The 16,512-nt window shown below is 61.7% G+C and overlaps 1 protein-coding gene across 1 annotated transcript in view; it reads right to left on the reverse strand.

The window, feature by feature from the left end:
* EPHA2 (EPH receptor A2) overlaps positions 1-13,040 on the reverse strand; it is a 23,818-nt gene extending 10,778 nt beyond the window's left edge. Inside the window, exons 1-3 of the mRNA XM_019541443.1 lie at positions 12,877-13,040; positions 6,336-6,403; positions 4,101-4,761 (exon numbers count right to left, since the gene is read on the reverse strand). Coding sequence (XP_019396988.1) covers positions 4,101-4,761; positions 6,336-6,403; positions 12,877-12,967 — 820 coding nt within the window. The 5' untranslated portion in view covers positions 12,968-13,040. The remainder of the gene's footprint in view (positions 1-4,100; positions 4,762-6,335; positions 6,404-12,876) is intronic.
* Positions 13,041-16,512: the final 3,472 nt, after the last annotated feature.

The following is a 16,512-nucleotide window of genomic DNA, read 5'->3' on the forward strand; positions in this document are numbered from 1 at the left end:
GTTTCCATTGCCAGCACCTCTACATTGAAGGAGACACCTTTGCCCTCTATGGCTAAGCACGGACTGGGGTACAAAGGTCTTCAGTGCCCACGGGGGGGCATATGCCTTGCAGCAGCTCCCACTGCCCCAATTCGGAGCTGGGTGCACATGTGCAGACACAATGGTCTTGCTGAGGGTTATAAGCCTGTGGGGACAGGCGAGCGGCCCAGGGAACAGTGGACGGAGAGGGGATGACGGCAGACTCCGGCTGCAGGACCAGAGGCGGGAAGTAGGAATATCTGTGTTTATTCCTGGAGATAAACTCCTTCGTTTCCTTCCCTTCGGGCTCCTTTCCCAGAGGCTGTTGGGCCCCGAGGGCTAGTGGTAGCTGTCCGGGACAGGAGGTCAAGGAAACTCTCTGCACAAAGGGCAAATTCCCATCTCCACCCCCGTTCCCCTTCCGCAGCAGGAAGCACCTCCATCTGCCCCGGGGGGAGCGGAGGGGCAGCCCTAAGACGTGTGGCGGGGGTGCACGTGTGTGCATGTGCGTTGAGGGTCGACTTTACCGCACAGGCCTATACCCCAGGGACCAGCGCCCGTACGCAGAGGTGCAGCCCGTCGAAATGCAGGCTCCAGCAAGCAAGAGCCTGCCCGCAGACAAGCAAAGGTGCCAACCCGAGAGAGACGCTGCAGCCACATGCCCGGGAGGTGCCAGTGTGGTTGCAGCCACTGCCAGGCCCAATTGCCCTATTAAAATCCGAGGGCGATAGGGCACAGCGTTGGCAGGTCTGGCGAGGACTCCCTCCACCGTGTCTGGCGCAGGGAAGAGTGGAAACATGCCCCAAAAGACGAGAAATCCCCCCATCCCACGCTAGCCAAGGGTGGAGGGAAAAGCCGGGCGGTGGTAGGACAAAGGGATGCATCTGCCTGCTTGGTTTACAACCCGCCAGGGTCACTTGGCTTAATGAGACCATTAGCCAGCAGGGTCCCTGTCCCCTCCCCCCCGCGCACACACACACAGGCCTGCACACACAAAGCCTCTATTCAGCCGGCACAGAGCGCCTGTGTCCGTCCCGACACCCCGTCAAGGGTCCTGGCGAGCGGACGGTGGGCGCTGGCTCTCCCAGGATGACAGCGGGGTTGGAGCTGGCTGGTGCTTTTGACCCTTCCTGGCCAGGCAGCGCGAACGAGAGGAAGGCGGTGGAGGGAGACGGGTGGAGCGTGGCTGACAAGTGCCGGGCAGGGGCACTGCTGGGGAGCGACGTCCGTCCACGCCAGGGAGGTTTGCCCCGCAGCTGGCACCGGGGACACCCGGGAGAATGCCAATAGCCACAAAACTGCAGGGTCTGAGTGGGGAGGGCGCCACATCTTGGCCCTTGGGGGAGCTTCCCCCATTGGTATCCCTCCCCATCCCCTCACTGGTCACCTGCATGACCCCTGCAGCGGCACCCTGCCGTGCTAGGCGCTGGGCACACACCTGCCCCAAAGAGCTGGCCGTCGACGGGGGAGCGCACGGTGCCGCATGGGCCAGCGGAAGCGGTGGTCTTGGGGTGCTGCAGGCCGGGCGGCTCTGGGGGCGGGTGTGATGGAGGAGGCTGACCAGCCCTTCAGATACGGGCGGCTCCCTCCCTGGGAGCACAAGGGGGTCCCTCCTGCTGTGGCCCATGCTTGAGACATGCTCCACAGATGGGAAAAGACCTCGCCGTGGCTCCGGGGACCATCTCTCCTCCCCGTTCCCGACCGCCCAGGCCCTGAGGGTCCGATCTCAGACGCTCTGCTTAGGCATCCGCATGGCGAGGAGCAGGAGCAGCCCCAGGGCTGCCCAGACCCCTCCGCACCCAACTCAGAGGTCCCAAACCCTCTGACCCCAATAGCTTTCCTCGCCCCCACGGGAGCCCTGGGCAGCCGGCCCAGAGGCTCCAGGACGCGGGGGGAGAGCAGGCGATGGAGGGATCGCGTTTCCCCCGCGGCTCTGGAGTCCGCGCCCGATCTCCGAGCCGGCCCCTCTCTGGCAGGGCTCTCGCACCGCGACTCCTCCGCTTTCTTATCACCCGCCCAGGAGCTGGAGGCACTTGCACAGATGCCGGTGCCGAGACGCTGGGGGGACAGGCACAGCCGGCCAGACCTACCTCTGTCCTGGGCTTTTGGCCCAGGGCATCTCTGTCCAGCAGGACAGACGGACCCAGCAGCAGCTCCTGGATTGCAGTAACCCAGCAGCACTGGACCCGGCACCCGCAGCCTTGCCCGTGGGATGGGCTGTGCTTTGTGCTGTAGTTACGATGTTAAGAGCCAGCTTTTCCCTTCTATTTTAGCAGGGTCCTCGGGGACCCGCTCTGCCAGGGACTCCCGTGTAACTGGACTTCCCCGCACCGCTGGCCAGAGGAACCGGGCAGCCTCGGGAGGTGGGAGGAGGAAGGGGCTGATGATTCACCCCCAAGGGCTGCTGTGCTGGCAGGGCCATCTGCCAAGGGGCAGGGAGGGCTGCTCCTCCTGGCTTGCGTTTGCACAGCTCCTAGCACACGGGGCTGGAGCTGGGAAGCTGAGGGAGGGGGCCTTTGGGCCCAATCTGGCCCATGGGCCAGCCCCACATTTGGCACCACCCTGAAGGCTCTTTATCTCCTCCCTAGGGAGCTCCTGGGGGTGGGCCTGAAGGAGGATTTGATTTCCCCTCATATTCGTCCTGATCAAACAGAGCCCACGCGGCCCTGCCAGCCTCTGCATCCTTATCTGCCCTTGGCGTCCTTGCTTTCCTCTCCGCCCCTGGGAAGTGCCCTTGTCGGCTGTAACGAGGGAGCAAAGAGGCCCCCAGCTAAAGGGACCTGGGCACGGATGGGCCAAGCCCCCACCGCCTCTGCCCACGAATGGCAGGGGAGGGGGCCGGGTTGGGTGCTTGGACAGGAGGGGTCCTGAGCCCTGCACAGAGCCAGGCACAGCCCTGCCCTGGGCTCCTCCGGTCCCCAAACGGGACCCAGCCCCGTGTCCTCTGCTCTGGGACAGAGACACTCTCCGGAGAGCTGCAAGATGGCAGAGGGACGCCAGCCCCCAGCCCCCTTCGTCCTGCCCTCGGCACCAGGCAACCTGGCCAGGAGATGGTGCACTGGGGATGACGGGCACTGGAAACCCAGCAAGGAGCTTGGGGCTGGGGGGGCAACATGATGTATGCCTGGGCCGCAATTTCCCTAAGCACCCAACAGCACGATCCCCCGTGCCACACGCCCTGCGCCCCATTCTCCTGACGCAAGACCGAGGCCCTGTCCCAGCACAACGCTGCCCCTGCCAACGCCCTTCCCTGCTCCTCCCCTCTTAGGCCTGTCCCGGAAATGGGCCGAGACCCCCACGCCCGTGACCCACAGCAGGTGGCGGGGCTCGGGGGGTCGCGGAGGCCCTGATCCGGCCCCGGGTGAAAAGCAAAGCCCCGTGGAGTCGTTGGGAACAGCCCCGGTGCCCCCCAGGCGCTCCTTTCTCCACGGGGAAAGAATGCGGCTCGGCGGCACGCTCATTCCTCGCATAGCTGCCACGCTCCCCCTGCGCCGCGCACGGCCCCGGGCAGGGGATTCCCACCGCGCCGTGCCTGCCTGGGGCTGCCGGAGCGCAGCTCGGCACTGCCCTGCAAACGGCATCCTGGCCCCTCTCTTCCCAGGGCAGGGCCGGTGCCCCCGACGCTGTGGAGGGAGCCGGGCTCCCCGGGGGCACGGGCAGGCCAGACGTGGCCTCTTCCCCCTGCACCTTCCCGGCTGCCGGCTCTTATCTCCCAGCCCCCGTCCCCCCCTCTCCCCACACATTCCTCACCACGCATGTAATGAGGGAGTTGCCAGCCCGGCACAGGCATCTGCTCCGTGGCCGCCCCCCCCACCGCCCGCCCAACACTGATGACTATTGTTTGAGAGAGATTTATCGTGAAGGCTCAAATCTCAGCTCCAGGGACCCGGGGCACTCCTGGGCTCTGTGCAATCCAGGCCTTTGCAAGGGGAGGACGCGGGGCAGGCTGGAGGGGCTGGGGTAGAGGGTGCTGCTGGTCACCATGGGGCTGGGCAGCTGGAGACCGAGGTGGGGGCTCAACATCCAGACAGACAGACAGACCCATCCCATGCGCCCCAGCAAACCCCTCCGGGAGCCTTTACCTTTGCAGCTGTGCTCCACCTTCTCGTAGCCGGCCCGGCACTGGCACTGCCCAATGGGCACCAGCCACTCCCCGTCCGAGTTGCAATGCATGAAGGGCTCCTCGCTGGCCACCGCGTCCTCCACACAGGTGCCCTGCACCTTGGCCAGCGTCTGCGAGTCGGCGCCGGCCATGGTCTCGGGGAAGAAGGCCATGTTCTGGTGCACGCTGGGGCACTTCTTGTAGTAGATGCGGACGGAGACCAGAGCCACGCAGGCCCCGATGTCCTGGAAGGCCAGGTAGAAGCCCTTGCGGGTCAGGGGCCCCACGGAGCGCACCTCGACGTTCAGCTTGACGTTGCGGGTGGTGAAGTCGTCGCGCATGGTGATCTCGTCGGGCGCGATGGTGTCGATCTTCTTGAACTGGCGCTTCTGGAAGTTGGTGCCGTAGTCCACGTCCGACTCGGCGTAGTAGAGGTTGAAGGTCTCCTTGCAGGAGCTGGCGCCGCCGGGGAAGCTGTTGCAGTCGCGCACCGTGAAGTTGAGCTCGATGAAGATGCGCTGCGCCTCGCTGCGGTAGATCCAGTTGGTGCGCAGCCAGTTGTCCTGGTCGCCCTCCATCACGTTGCAGACCGAGTAGATGTACATGGGCGAGTCGTTCATGATGTGCTGCAGCAGGTCCCACTGCCCGGGGCAAACCAGGGGTTAGGTGACCACAGGGCCCACAGCAGAGCTCGCTGCCAGGCTTGGACCTGGGGTGAAGCCCACCCAGATCTGGTCCCCATCGTGGGCAATTATGGGACATTTCCTCCCGATTTCCATCAGGCTGCTCTGGCCTAATAAAACCCGCATCTGCTCTGCAGGCACTTTCCCAGCACATCTCCCCGTTGTGCTGCCTCCTCTTGCCATGCCAAGATTTCCCATGCATCCCCCACAGCCCACAAACTCCCTGGCAGACCCTGGTGCTGCCCTGGGCTTTCACAGAAGGGGAAACTGAGGCACAGGGCACTTAGAGCCCAATGCTCATAAGGGTCTTGGAGTTGAGCCAAAGGGGAAGCCTGGAGCTGCCAGCCAGCCCCCGCCTGCTCAGGGAGTTATCCCACAGTCCAAGGACCTGGGCCAGCCTGGAGGGGCTCAGCCGGGGTCTCTCCGCGAGATGCCGCACCAGGGTCTCTGCGTAGCCAGGGGCTGCAGGCAGAGCTGGGCCTGGGGGCGTCCAGGCTCCACCTTGGAGCACGTAGAGGATGAAGGAGCCGGCGGGAGGGCCGTGTCAGCGCGGCCCGGCTGGCAGCGCACACGCTCCAATTAACCTCTTGACAGGGCAGGGGCAGGGCAGGCAGGAAACCCGCCGGGGGCAGAGGAGAGCGGCAGCCCTCGCTGTGGGCTGGGGGGAGAGAGGGGAAGGGGTCGCCAGCCTGGGGGTCTGCGCCGCTGAGGACGAGGGCTACTTGACCCCACCCGGAAGCCCCTTGGCCGCACGGCTGCCTTGACCTCTGTCCCCCGAGATCCACCCCGCCATGCACCTGTGGGGCTGGGGTCTCTCACCTCGGGGCCAGCTGTGCAGTGCCCTGGGCTGCAAGCTCAGCATCGGGCCCCGTGGGCGTGGGCTGCGTCACTGCGGACTGCAGCATGCGAGGGGTTAAGAGCTTCAGCTGCGGGGGCCAGGATGCACATCAAGGGCTCAGCTTCAGACCCTGCCGTCCCCCTCCCAGGCTCAGCCCAGGCCTGGAGATGCAAAACCCTCCCTCCTCGCGTGCCTCAGTTTCCCCATGTGGGGACAAACCCCCAGCCCTGCTCCTATCCAGAGCCTGGTGCTTATCTTAGCTCCGGCCACTTCCCCTTCCCAGGCAGATGCTGCAGTTACCCTTTCGAGGCACCCCGGGGCCATACAATGCCCTCTCCAACCCATCCCTAAACCCACAGTCCTGCCAGCCCACACATCCCACCTGCACACATATTTAGGGACATTAAAGCAACCCAGCTGCACCCTCCCCACACTGGGGGAGGGGGCTTTGTTTTGACTCCTTAAGTCACCCTGCTGAAGCCCCAGCTCCAGGACCCCGGGCAGAGGGCCTGGGGGCAGAGCACTGCTGGGGACCCTGGAGCAGGAGGGCAAAGCATCGATGCCGATGTCTCGCCCCCATGCTGCCCTGGCAGGGCCCGATCCCCGTCGAGGGCCAGCACCGCCTCCCCCCACACAGAGACGGGGTCTCCTCTTGCTAGGGGGTCGGGACGCAGCGCCAGGCGCGCACACTTACCCCTCTCCCGTAGGGATGGGTCAGCCAGCCCAGCTCCCCTTGGGCTTTGGCAAAATCCAGGAGGACGACTGGAAGAGAGAGAAGGCAATGTGCCATTAGACCTGCCCTGCAGACGCCTCGTCCAGACCACGGTCCCGAGCGACGCGACACCCCGGCGGGTTGGACCCTCGAACTGGGGGAGCACAGAATCAGGCCCCGGGAGCACAACTGACCCCGCGGCTAAGAGATCAGGGGAAGCCCAGACCAGCCTGCCGCTCTGGGGAGCGATGCCCGTGCCCCCCTCCCAGACCCACATGCCAGCTCCCCAAAGCCACGGGCACTGGGCGGATGCAGCGCTGCGGACACCGGCAGCGCTTATCTTTGTTGGCAACAAGCCCCGGTGTTTGAGAAGCTGAGTAACCAGCGGGGACATGCGCCCTTTATTTAGGAACAGGGCGGCAGTCCCAGGAGGAAAGGATAGAGGAATCAAAGGTCCCGGAGGGAGTTTCCAGCGATAGCCCATCGCTTCCACATCATATTAGACACCGGGACCAAACAGTCCACGCTGCGACCTGCTGAGTTACGCCAAGGATGAATCTGGCCTCCATTGCAAGGGTCATCAGCCCTCGTGCTTCAGGGCATCAGCTTGTCGAGGCTCAGGAAGGAACGGCTTCCCCCAGCTGAGCACGAGAGGGACCGATGCCTCGGGATACCAGGCAGGACGCTCTGTGTCAGGGCAGCAGCTCCCGTGCAAACCCCCCCGTTGCAATCGCCCCTGCCTGGCCCGCCCCGAGCACGCCCTGCCAGCAGAATTTCGGCCTTCGTGGCTCCCGTTCTCCGGCGTTTTTCCTCCCCCCGCTGTGTGAGAACGAGCTGTGGTGTCGCAGGGACAAAATCTCTTCCAGACGCCGGTTTGGAGGCCCGGGCTGCTTGCAGCTGCCAAGGCTGAGAACCGCTCATTAAAGTCGCGCTGCAGCTTGGAAAAAACAACCCTCCTGCCTTCAGAGGAGCCGTGTCTCCGCTGCCTGCGAGCTCCCTCTCGGGCTGGGCGAGGGGCCCCGGGACATGCTGCCCCCCGCGGTTTAACCGGGCCTGATTCTGCTCTCACTGACTCGAGCGCCTCTTTGCAAGACCCCGGGTCGGTGCTTGGCTGGGCGAGACCTGCAGGGAGCATGAGCAATGGTCCTGCTCCGCAGGCAGGCGACGTGCAGCACTGAGCTGAGAGGCCTGAAGCCCAGTGAGTCCCTCTGCTGCGACTGCTCCCTTCCACACCCCCGGGTTTCTACCACTTGGGGTATTTCCACTGGCCCCTCCGGGCACCTCCCAGCTGACTTGCAGTGGATTTTGCCCCGTGGCCTCTATGGGAAGTCAGGCAGGGTCCTGAAACCCACAGGGAGCGGGGAAACTGAGGCACAGGGAGACTAAGTGACTCGCCAGAGGCCACGCAGGGAGGCTGTGGCAGAGCTGGGAGTTGAACCCAGGTGTCTGGCGCTGCGGTGACAGACCAGGCCAGTTAGCTGCACTTTCAGCGTGTGGCGGCCGTGCCCAAGCAAAGGTCACGAGGAGGGAGACCAGAGACCACGCGGCAGGGGAGATCCGGGAGCACCGCTAGCCTGGGATGGGAGCTGGGGGCAAAGTCCCCGGTGGTGCTCCCGGAGCTCAGGCACGTCCACACATGCCCGGCTAAGACCGGCCGGTCCCAGCAGCAAGCAAGCAGAGGCCGGATGCTACCGAGGGATCCGCCGGGCTCAGAAAGAGGAAGGAAAGCACAGGGGGAAACACGGCCGGATGGAGCCCGAAATCAAAGGGCCGGCTGCCAAGGTCGGAGCGGAAGCGCTTACCAGCTCCTGGACCCGGCCTGCCAAGCACCCCCAGTCAGCCCTGCGGGGACGTGCTCCGGGAGGGGTGGCGGGCGGCATGGCCGCTCCAGACCCTGGGGCGCAGGCCTGTGATCCCACGGCCACGGCCGAACACCAAGGGGCTCCGTCCGGTGCCCCGCGCCTGCCCGACCCAAGCACGGGCACGCCAAGGGGGGGCATCTAGTCACGGTGACCCCCTGCTCCAGAGCCAAGGCCTGCCTAGAAGGAACACGTCCCCCTTCCCCGTCTCACCCCAGCTGAGCACCACTGGAGCCCCCTGCAACACCCTCCTCCCCGGCCCACCCCCTGAAGAGCCCCCAGGTCTGGACTGCCCGCCCGGGGTCCCTGGGGCCAGGCCGGCGCGTGGGGGACCGGGGAACAGGAGCTGGCTCCGGCTGCCGGCCGAGAACGAGCAAACTCGCAGCAGATGCAGCCGGGGAAGCAGGTCCTGGCGCTGCACTAAGGGCCGGTCTGAAGGCACCCCTGCCACAGCGTGGCTTGCTGATCCCCAGCCCACGGGAGGGGCAAGAAGAGACCGCTGTCCCCGCCGTGGCACGGCCCGGGCCGTACGGCACGGAGCTGAGTGCGAAGGCACTGGACCCACCCTGCCGCGGACAGGGGAGACTGCGCCGTGGGTAAGAGCCATGGGATTAGTCTCCGTCTTCCCCAGACGCAGGGGAGCTCGCCAGGGAGACCTTGCCGCGGCTGCCCATGCACACGGCCGCCAGCCCGGCCCGTGGCCCCGGGATCTCTCTCCTGCCTACACAGCGAGCCCCGTCCGAGCCGGTCGTGCCCCATGCGGAGGGGGGAAGCTGTTGGTTTTGTGCAGCGGGGATTTCATCCAGGCCTTTCACTTCCTGCCTCCGGCCAACTCTGCCAGTCCCGAAACGTCTCTGGCACCTCCCGGCTTAGGCGAACCCGGCTGGTTTATTTACACTCCAAGGTGGGCTCATCTGGTTTCCATCCCCGGCAACGCAGGGCGCCAGGCGGAAACCGGCACCATTTCCTCCGCAACCTTAACCCATTTCTTTCCCTTTGACTATTCCCCACCCTCCCCCTGGCACTGGGCTAACCCTAATCCGAGCCTCCCAGAGCTACATGCCCCAACTTCATTGCAGGTGATGGGAGAGCTGCGTGGGAAGATCACAGACCCATTTTACTGCCGGGGAAACTGAGGCACAGAGCGGCAGAGTGACTCGCACATAGTACATGCCCCAGCCCTGCTGAATCGGGCCGGGGCAGGTGAGGTCTCATGATGCCCCGCGCTTGCTTCCCCGGATACCGCTCCTACCCCAGCCCTGCGCCTGAGGGTGGCACGATACCCTCGCATGACATCGCCTCGCCCGCAGCCGCTTTATCACCAAGCTGCCCCTGCAGATTTTTATTCGCAAGCCGCCTCTTCTAAGCCAGGAAAGAAACCAGCCCGGCCACGGCCCGGCCCAGCATTAGCTGTGTCATGCAGACACGGCTTTCACGGGCCGGGAGAAATGCCTCCCCCCCCCCGCCATTTTCATCTTTCTTTTTTCTCCCCCTTGCTTTGCAGGGCATGACTCAATTGCTTGTCATCGGACACGCACGGAGCCTAAGCAAACACAGGAAAAGGATCCTTCAAGACGGCAAGTGATTTATTTGCCCAAGACCACAAAGGCTGGCAAAAATTAAACCCGTGAGCACGGCTCCACGGCAGGCAGCTGCCTACCACAGCCAGGGCTGCGGGGTTTCCTGTCCAAACACCTGTCTGCACAACAACTCCTGCCACGGCTGAACGGCCACCACTTCATGTCAGGCCCCAAATGGGACACGGAGCAGAGCTGGGATTAGAAATCGGGTTCTCAGCCCAACCAAGAGGCCACTTCACCCATCCACCCTATGCATTTCTGTAAGGTGCCATCCTGCCCTGCCTTCTCCCAGCATCAGCTGGCACGTCTCTCCTCCCGGCTTTGCACAGCCAGCGATATTCTGCTTTACCGACAGGTGGGGAATGGCCCAATCGCTCCCCTCGCCTAGGACATCGGTACGTGCCTCTCGTGGGAGCAGACCGTAAAGTGTCAGGATCCATCAGGCAGATCAGAGACGAGAACTTTACGCTCGAACAAACGTCTGAGATTATAGCCCAAGGACGCGTTCAAAGCGTGGCTTTCTAAAGGAGCCGATTTAGCTCTATTGCGGCATTAAAAAAAAAAATTATAAAAATAGACCCGAGGAGTTTACCGAATTAAAATCCCTCCCTGAAGTCCGCAGCAACTTTAATTTGAAACTGCAATTTGGCAAGAGATGAGACACCAATTATGCTGGCACTTGGAAAATAACAAACACAGCATTTGTCTTAACAAACTACGGCGGCTCTAATCTGAGCGCGGGAGCAGCCCGGAGAAGCTGCTGTAGTAATGCCTGGGGTCTGTTTCTTTTTTTAAGAAAGGTGTAATGTAGTCAAAAAACTGCTGCTAGTTCTGAAGCACCGGCTTTCCCCCACCACACCTTTTGAGGTGCCTGCCAGAAGAAGGCAAGTCCTAGGCACCCAAAAGAGCACTGCTCCAAAATCTGAGCGCCCAAAATTAACAGCTGCAGTTAATTCATTTTTTGCCTTAAATAACTATTTACTTTATTGACTCTTCTGCCTCTTACTGCGCAATTACAGCCCAGCCAGCCAGGCATGCCCATTATTCCAGTGTCTTCCGCATCCAAGCCACACTTGGTATGGGGTTTATTTTTTAAAACTCTTCCAGCATCCAGAATAGCCCTGGGCTCGGCCTGGGACAATACCTCAGGTTTGGATGCCTCTTTTTTGTTGTTGGAGACGTACAGAAAGAATCCAATTAGAACCGGCAGCTCCTTTTTCTAATGATTACTTTGGATGACACGAGTCCACGCTAGGCTCTTCCATCCAAGCCAACTCTGGGAGCATTTCAATCTAGATGGGCGTTTAATCCACGCGGTCGCTCTCGTCACTGCAGGGCAGGCTCCGGGGCCGAGCCCACCCTAGGCTGAGGGGGGAAAGTTCGGACCCCAATCTGGATCTGAACGGTGCAGCTCTGCCCGCAGGCATTTCGAAGCACCCTGCTTTAATCTCTCTCTGGGCGTCATCCAAAACTCGGGAATTAATGGGAGTTTTCCCACTGCCTGGATCAATTACTGATCCCTGCAAGCTTGTCTGCAAACAGTTTTTTAAAACCGATTTGAGCGTAGCGATTTAGCAACAGATCTAGTTAAATCTGTACACACGCACGCACACAGGACGACTGCAGCAGGACGGTGCTTCTGGGGGTGCAACACACCCCTTTTACAGAAATGGGCATAGCAGCACCCTTCTAGCAGGAGCAGGGAGCACCGAGGCACAAAGCCACAAGGTCAGGCCCTTAAACTATTCCAAAATGTTCCTCACTATTTTCAGGGCACAATCCACTCCTGCTTTTAACTCCTCTCCCCCGTGCCCAGGGAGGGAGGTGAAATCCCAGATCTCTGGCTATGTCGCGGACGCGTGCTCCCAAAACGCCTGGATCTAAACTTTGGAGTCCACATCTGGAGCCAGACCTCCGAGCACGGCCCTACGCGGGGAACCTGGGCCAGCTACCTTCTGCAACAAGGGAGCAACTTCTCTGCCAACCAAAAAATCAGCACCCGTGGTGGTCAACCCTGTCCAGGGCCAATCCCCGGGGCCAACGCCACATTGACTCTGGGGAGATAAGAGCAGCAGCAACCCCACACGCCCAATATGTGCTCCTGGAGGAGACAAACAACAGATCCTTTCCCCGCCGCTTCACACTTCTACACCGGGGTTTGCACAGGATACAGAGAGGAATCTGGTGGCAACCCCCTGCTGATCACACTCCTGGGCGTGAAAAAATACCTCACCCACCTCCCAGCTGCTTACTCAACCTCCCTGCCCCTCTGGCCCAGCCCTGCCCTGGACTCATCCTGCATCCCAGGCCCCAGCTGCGGTGATCTGGGCAGCTGAGCAATCCCGATGACACTCCTTGAACTTCCCCACCAGTTACCTGCCCCTGACTCAGCCACCTGGGGTGGATTTGTGCAAGGGCCACTTCCTCAGCGATGAGCCAGGAGACGCAACCAGTTCCAGTAACTGAGAGGTTTTCCGCCTTTCCTGACACGTTTTGGATGAGGAAACCCATTCACCTGCGGCGGGGCTCCAGCTCAGCACAGGCTCCCTTACACCGCCCTCTGCTTTCCACCCAGCCTGGCTGCCCGGATCCTGCCTCTTGGCAAATTTCTCCTCCCAAACCACGCACCCAGGCTGGCCTCACTTGCTCTTCTGGCCCCCTGAGCACTTTTGATGCAAATCAATAGCACGCAAGAAAGACACGTGGGCGAGAGCCTGGCGGGGGGGGGACTCTCTGGGTACCCTCCACCCCACCCCATCCCACCGCAAAGACTCTCCAGCGTTGCTTTTTTCCTAATGGAAACTGGATTGGGGTGGAGGAAACCCACCCGGCTGCCAGTGGGACAGCAAACCCCTGCCTCCAGTGGGCCAGTGGACGTGGCCCACATCTGGGGGGGGAAAATACCCCCTTGGCTGGCAAGGGTACTGGCTCTGCAGCCCCTCATGCCCCGAGCCCGGGTGCGGGCACCCCAGGGGCAGGCGGCGGGGGTGTTTTCCCAGCAAAGAAGGGGCAGCGGGGTGGGGGCCCGGGGTGCCACCTCCCAAAGGGCACGGGGAAGGCAGGGCTGGGCGCCCCTTTCCTTACCTTCCTTGGCCCGGGCGCGCAGCAGGGCGCTGGGGAGGAGCAGGAGCAGGAGGGAGAAGAGCAGGGGCCCTGGCCCCTGCCTGCGCTGCATCTCGCCCTGCCCTGGCTCCCTGCTGCCCTGAACTTCTTAATGGGAGTTTGTGGGAAACTTCGCTCCTGTTCATTCATGCCCCGGCTGATGTCACGCAGGCCACGCCCTGAGGAATGCCTGGGCCTGGCCCTTAAAGAGACAGCGCTCCCACATCAGCGGGGGGGTGGGGGCAGGTGGGATCCCTGCTGCAGCTTTGATCTTTGATGGCTGCCCCATCTCTGTCCTGTCCTGTTGGCAGCAGGGGGCAAAGCTGGCAGCAAAGCCGGAAACCAGTGGGGCATATTTGGGGGGGGACGGTCACCCAGGCATCTCCCCACCCCACAGCTAGAGATAGACCCCGCGCCCCAAAATATACCCCCGTCCCGTCACCTGGAAAGATACCCCCTCGACTCTCACCCAGAAATATACCTTCACCTGCCTCCTTGCCCAGATATACACCCCCGCCCTGTCACCCAGAAATCTCCCCCGCGCCCAGACCCCTGCCCTTCATCCCACCCCGACCAGGTTCAGTTCAAAGCAGGCAACTTGGGGAGAGAAACCTCGTGCCAACAGCCTGGCCCACGAGCAGCCGGCCGGCCGCCCCCCTGCCAGCGGCACTGAGCTACCTACAACCTCTCCCCCACCCCGGCCACAACGACTATGTCTTTAAATGCCCCTGCCTGCTTCGAGCAAGCAGGGAAGGTTAGTTGGTTTAGTCTTTAAATACCACCCGTGGACATTGCCCCTAGCAAGCATGTGCTTTTTGCAAACTCATTCCCTGGGGTGAAATTTTCCGCCCATCCGGTGCAAAGGTCTGGAAAACTAACTCGTGGTGGGGGCTGAGCACATGCCTCGCTGGCCGGCGGAGGGGGTATTTGAGACATTAGCCCTGCACACCCTGCTTTTAACAACCTGCTCCATGCCAACAGCTCCAAAATATCCCCCCACCCCGTCAGCCAGAAAGATACCCCTCGACCCTCCCCCAGAAATATATCCCTGCCCCGTCACCCAGAAATAGGTGCAAACTGGGAGGCAATCGGGGCAACCGTGCAGGCGAGAGAAGGATTTGGGCAGGGCTGTGTCGTCCCTGCCAGGCACTCGGCGAACCCCCTCATGCCAGCAAGAGGGGATTGAAGAAATTTCAGTGCCGCATGCAAAGGCTGGAGCTGCCCCTGCGTTGGCTGGGGTTACACCGTGCTGTTATATGGGATAAAGGAGCATTTACTCCGATTCGGAGCCCAGCAATAATCCTGTTAGCAGTGCAGCTATGTGCAGGCTCCCAGCGCCCCTTTGCAGAACAGACATCACTCCCCACCCTGCATAAAACAGCCTCGTGGGCTTGCTTTTCCACACCCAGCAGCTCCGCTGGCGGCAAGCCTCGGAGGCAATAATTGCAGCCAGCCCCATAGGGCAAAGGATCTCTCTCTTCCCTGGTGCAAGGGAAGGCCCCAAGGGGCCACATGCCATTCCCGCCCCACAAAGCGCTTGTAAAACTCCAGCCCTGGGCTGGTGTTTACACTGGTGGGAAGCAAAGTGTGGTGGCAACAAACCCTGGCAAGGTGTGAACGAGGCTAAAGTTCGAGTGTAATCCCTTCCCTGGCTCGGCACGCCTGCGGGGGGGTCTGCCGTAAGCTCCCATCTGCTCCCAGGACTGAGCCGCGCCAGGCAGGGGATATTGTGCACGTGGAAAATGCCCAGTCCTGGGCCCTCTCTGATGCCCGGACCCTGCCACTTGTTACCAGCAGGTGTGGGCCCGGGGAAAGGGCGAGTCGGGGGCAGGTTGGGAGCTGCCTGCAATGCGGCACTGGGCAAGGCTGGGGTCCAAGCGGCTGCCCAAGAGCCCCCGTGCATTCAGGGCCGGGACCCTAAATCACTGCCGGAAGCCAGTCATTAAGCTAAGCCTGTAACTGCTAATCTACACAGCGTGCTCTCTCTGCCCGGCCCTCGCCTCGTCCAGCTGCTCTGGGGATGTCACCTGTCACCGTTCGCCCATCCGAACCGGTGAGCTCTGCCTCTGGGCGATGCTGCTGGGTTGGTTGTTGGTACAGCACAGACGCTGGCTCCGCCTTCACTTCCCATTTGCAGCCACATTAGATCAGAGTTATTTGGAGGAGACAAGCGTCCAGGAAAAAAAATAATCAAGGGTTTCTTTTAGGGATTTTCACCAAATAACTTGATTTTCCAAAAAAAGGGGAGATGTAGCTGGCCCTGGTTTTCGAGCGTTGCCCTCCGAACAGATTCGGACAAGTGCTATTCCATCAGGCGGTGGGATTTAGGCGCCACGGTTTGTGCGTGAACTCGGCCGTTTCATGAGAGATCATGTCTCTGAGTCACTACCTGGAGGATGGGGGGAATGCAACAGCTCATCGTATCTGCATTCTTTCAAGTAAAAAAGTTGGGCTTCCTCTGATCTCATTTCAAAACCTGGCCAGGAACAGCGCGGAACGATTATCCTGCTGGATGCTTGATAATCTTTGTTCTGCCTTTTGCTTCGACACCTGATGTGCCGCTCCACCGGGAGACGCAAGCTGTCTGAGCACGTCGGCGTGCTTTGCGGAGATTAAGAGGGTGCAGCGCTAGAACAACACAGGGTGACAAGGGATCGAGGGGCCCTGACAAAGCAGCAGGGAGGAGGGAACGCGGGGCTGGCATAGCAGGGTCCGAGGGCTGGGATGGAGGGGCATCGGCACCCAGGCTAGATCAGGATGGAGATGTGATGCCCCGTTGCAGGATGTCCTGCCGTGCAGAGATCTGCAGGCAAGGGGTGTCTTTTCTACAGGATCTCGAATTCACCCTGCAGGGCAAGGGATCAAGTGGCTCCAGAAGCTGCTGCAGTATCCCAGGCCCTGGCTCTCCCCGCTTGCACTCTCATCCATCTCCACCCCATGCTCTAGGCCCCACATACAACTCTTCCCATGTCTCATTTGGGGCTTGGTCCCCCCCAGAAATCAAGGGCAAGACTCTTAGACTCAAGTCTCAGTGACCCTGCTATGCCCACAAATGCCCTTGGTATGTCTGCAAAGGGCAGGCCTGGGGCCACCGTCTCCGCCCACACCTGCGCGAGGGCCCTGGCGCGCTGCTCCCTGCACGGCGTTTGAAGTCGCGAGCGCGGCGCTTCCTGCGCAGAAAGTCCCGGTGCGATAATTATCTCCCCCATAAGTGGCTGCCGGGCTGCGGTTGCTTGAAAGGTGAGCATCGCAGCCTTGACTTCCTGCTCGGATCGATCGCGTTTCACAGGAGCCTTTGAAGTAGATTCCTGGAAAATCCTCCCCATTAGACAGCGAGCGTAACCATAGCCCTGGCCTGCCTGGGATTTGCCAGCCACACCTTGATCGATGGGTTTGGTGCCAGGGGCTTCTCCACTCCAACAATCGCGTCGCTTGTCATTTTAGCCTTGCAGTTGCAAGGAGGGGCGATTTTTCTCACCCGAATGAGACTGAGGCAAGGCTAGACGTGGCTTGTGGAGGTGCTGGGTGAGCTTCCTCTGTCCACCCCTACCATTGCACTAGCAAGGGTGCCCTCTCCTAGCACAGCTCTCACTTCATCAGCAGCACCCTCTGCCTGGC

The sequence above is a fragment of the Crocodylus porosus genome, unplaced genomic scaffold (assembly GCF_001723895.1).
Source record: "Crocodylus porosus isolate Cpor-Errol unplaced genomic scaffold, CroPor_comp1, whole genome shotgun sequence".
In the NCBI taxonomy this organism is placed as follows: domain Eukaryota; kingdom Metazoa; phylum Chordata; order Crocodylia; family Crocodylidae; genus Crocodylus; species Crocodylus porosus.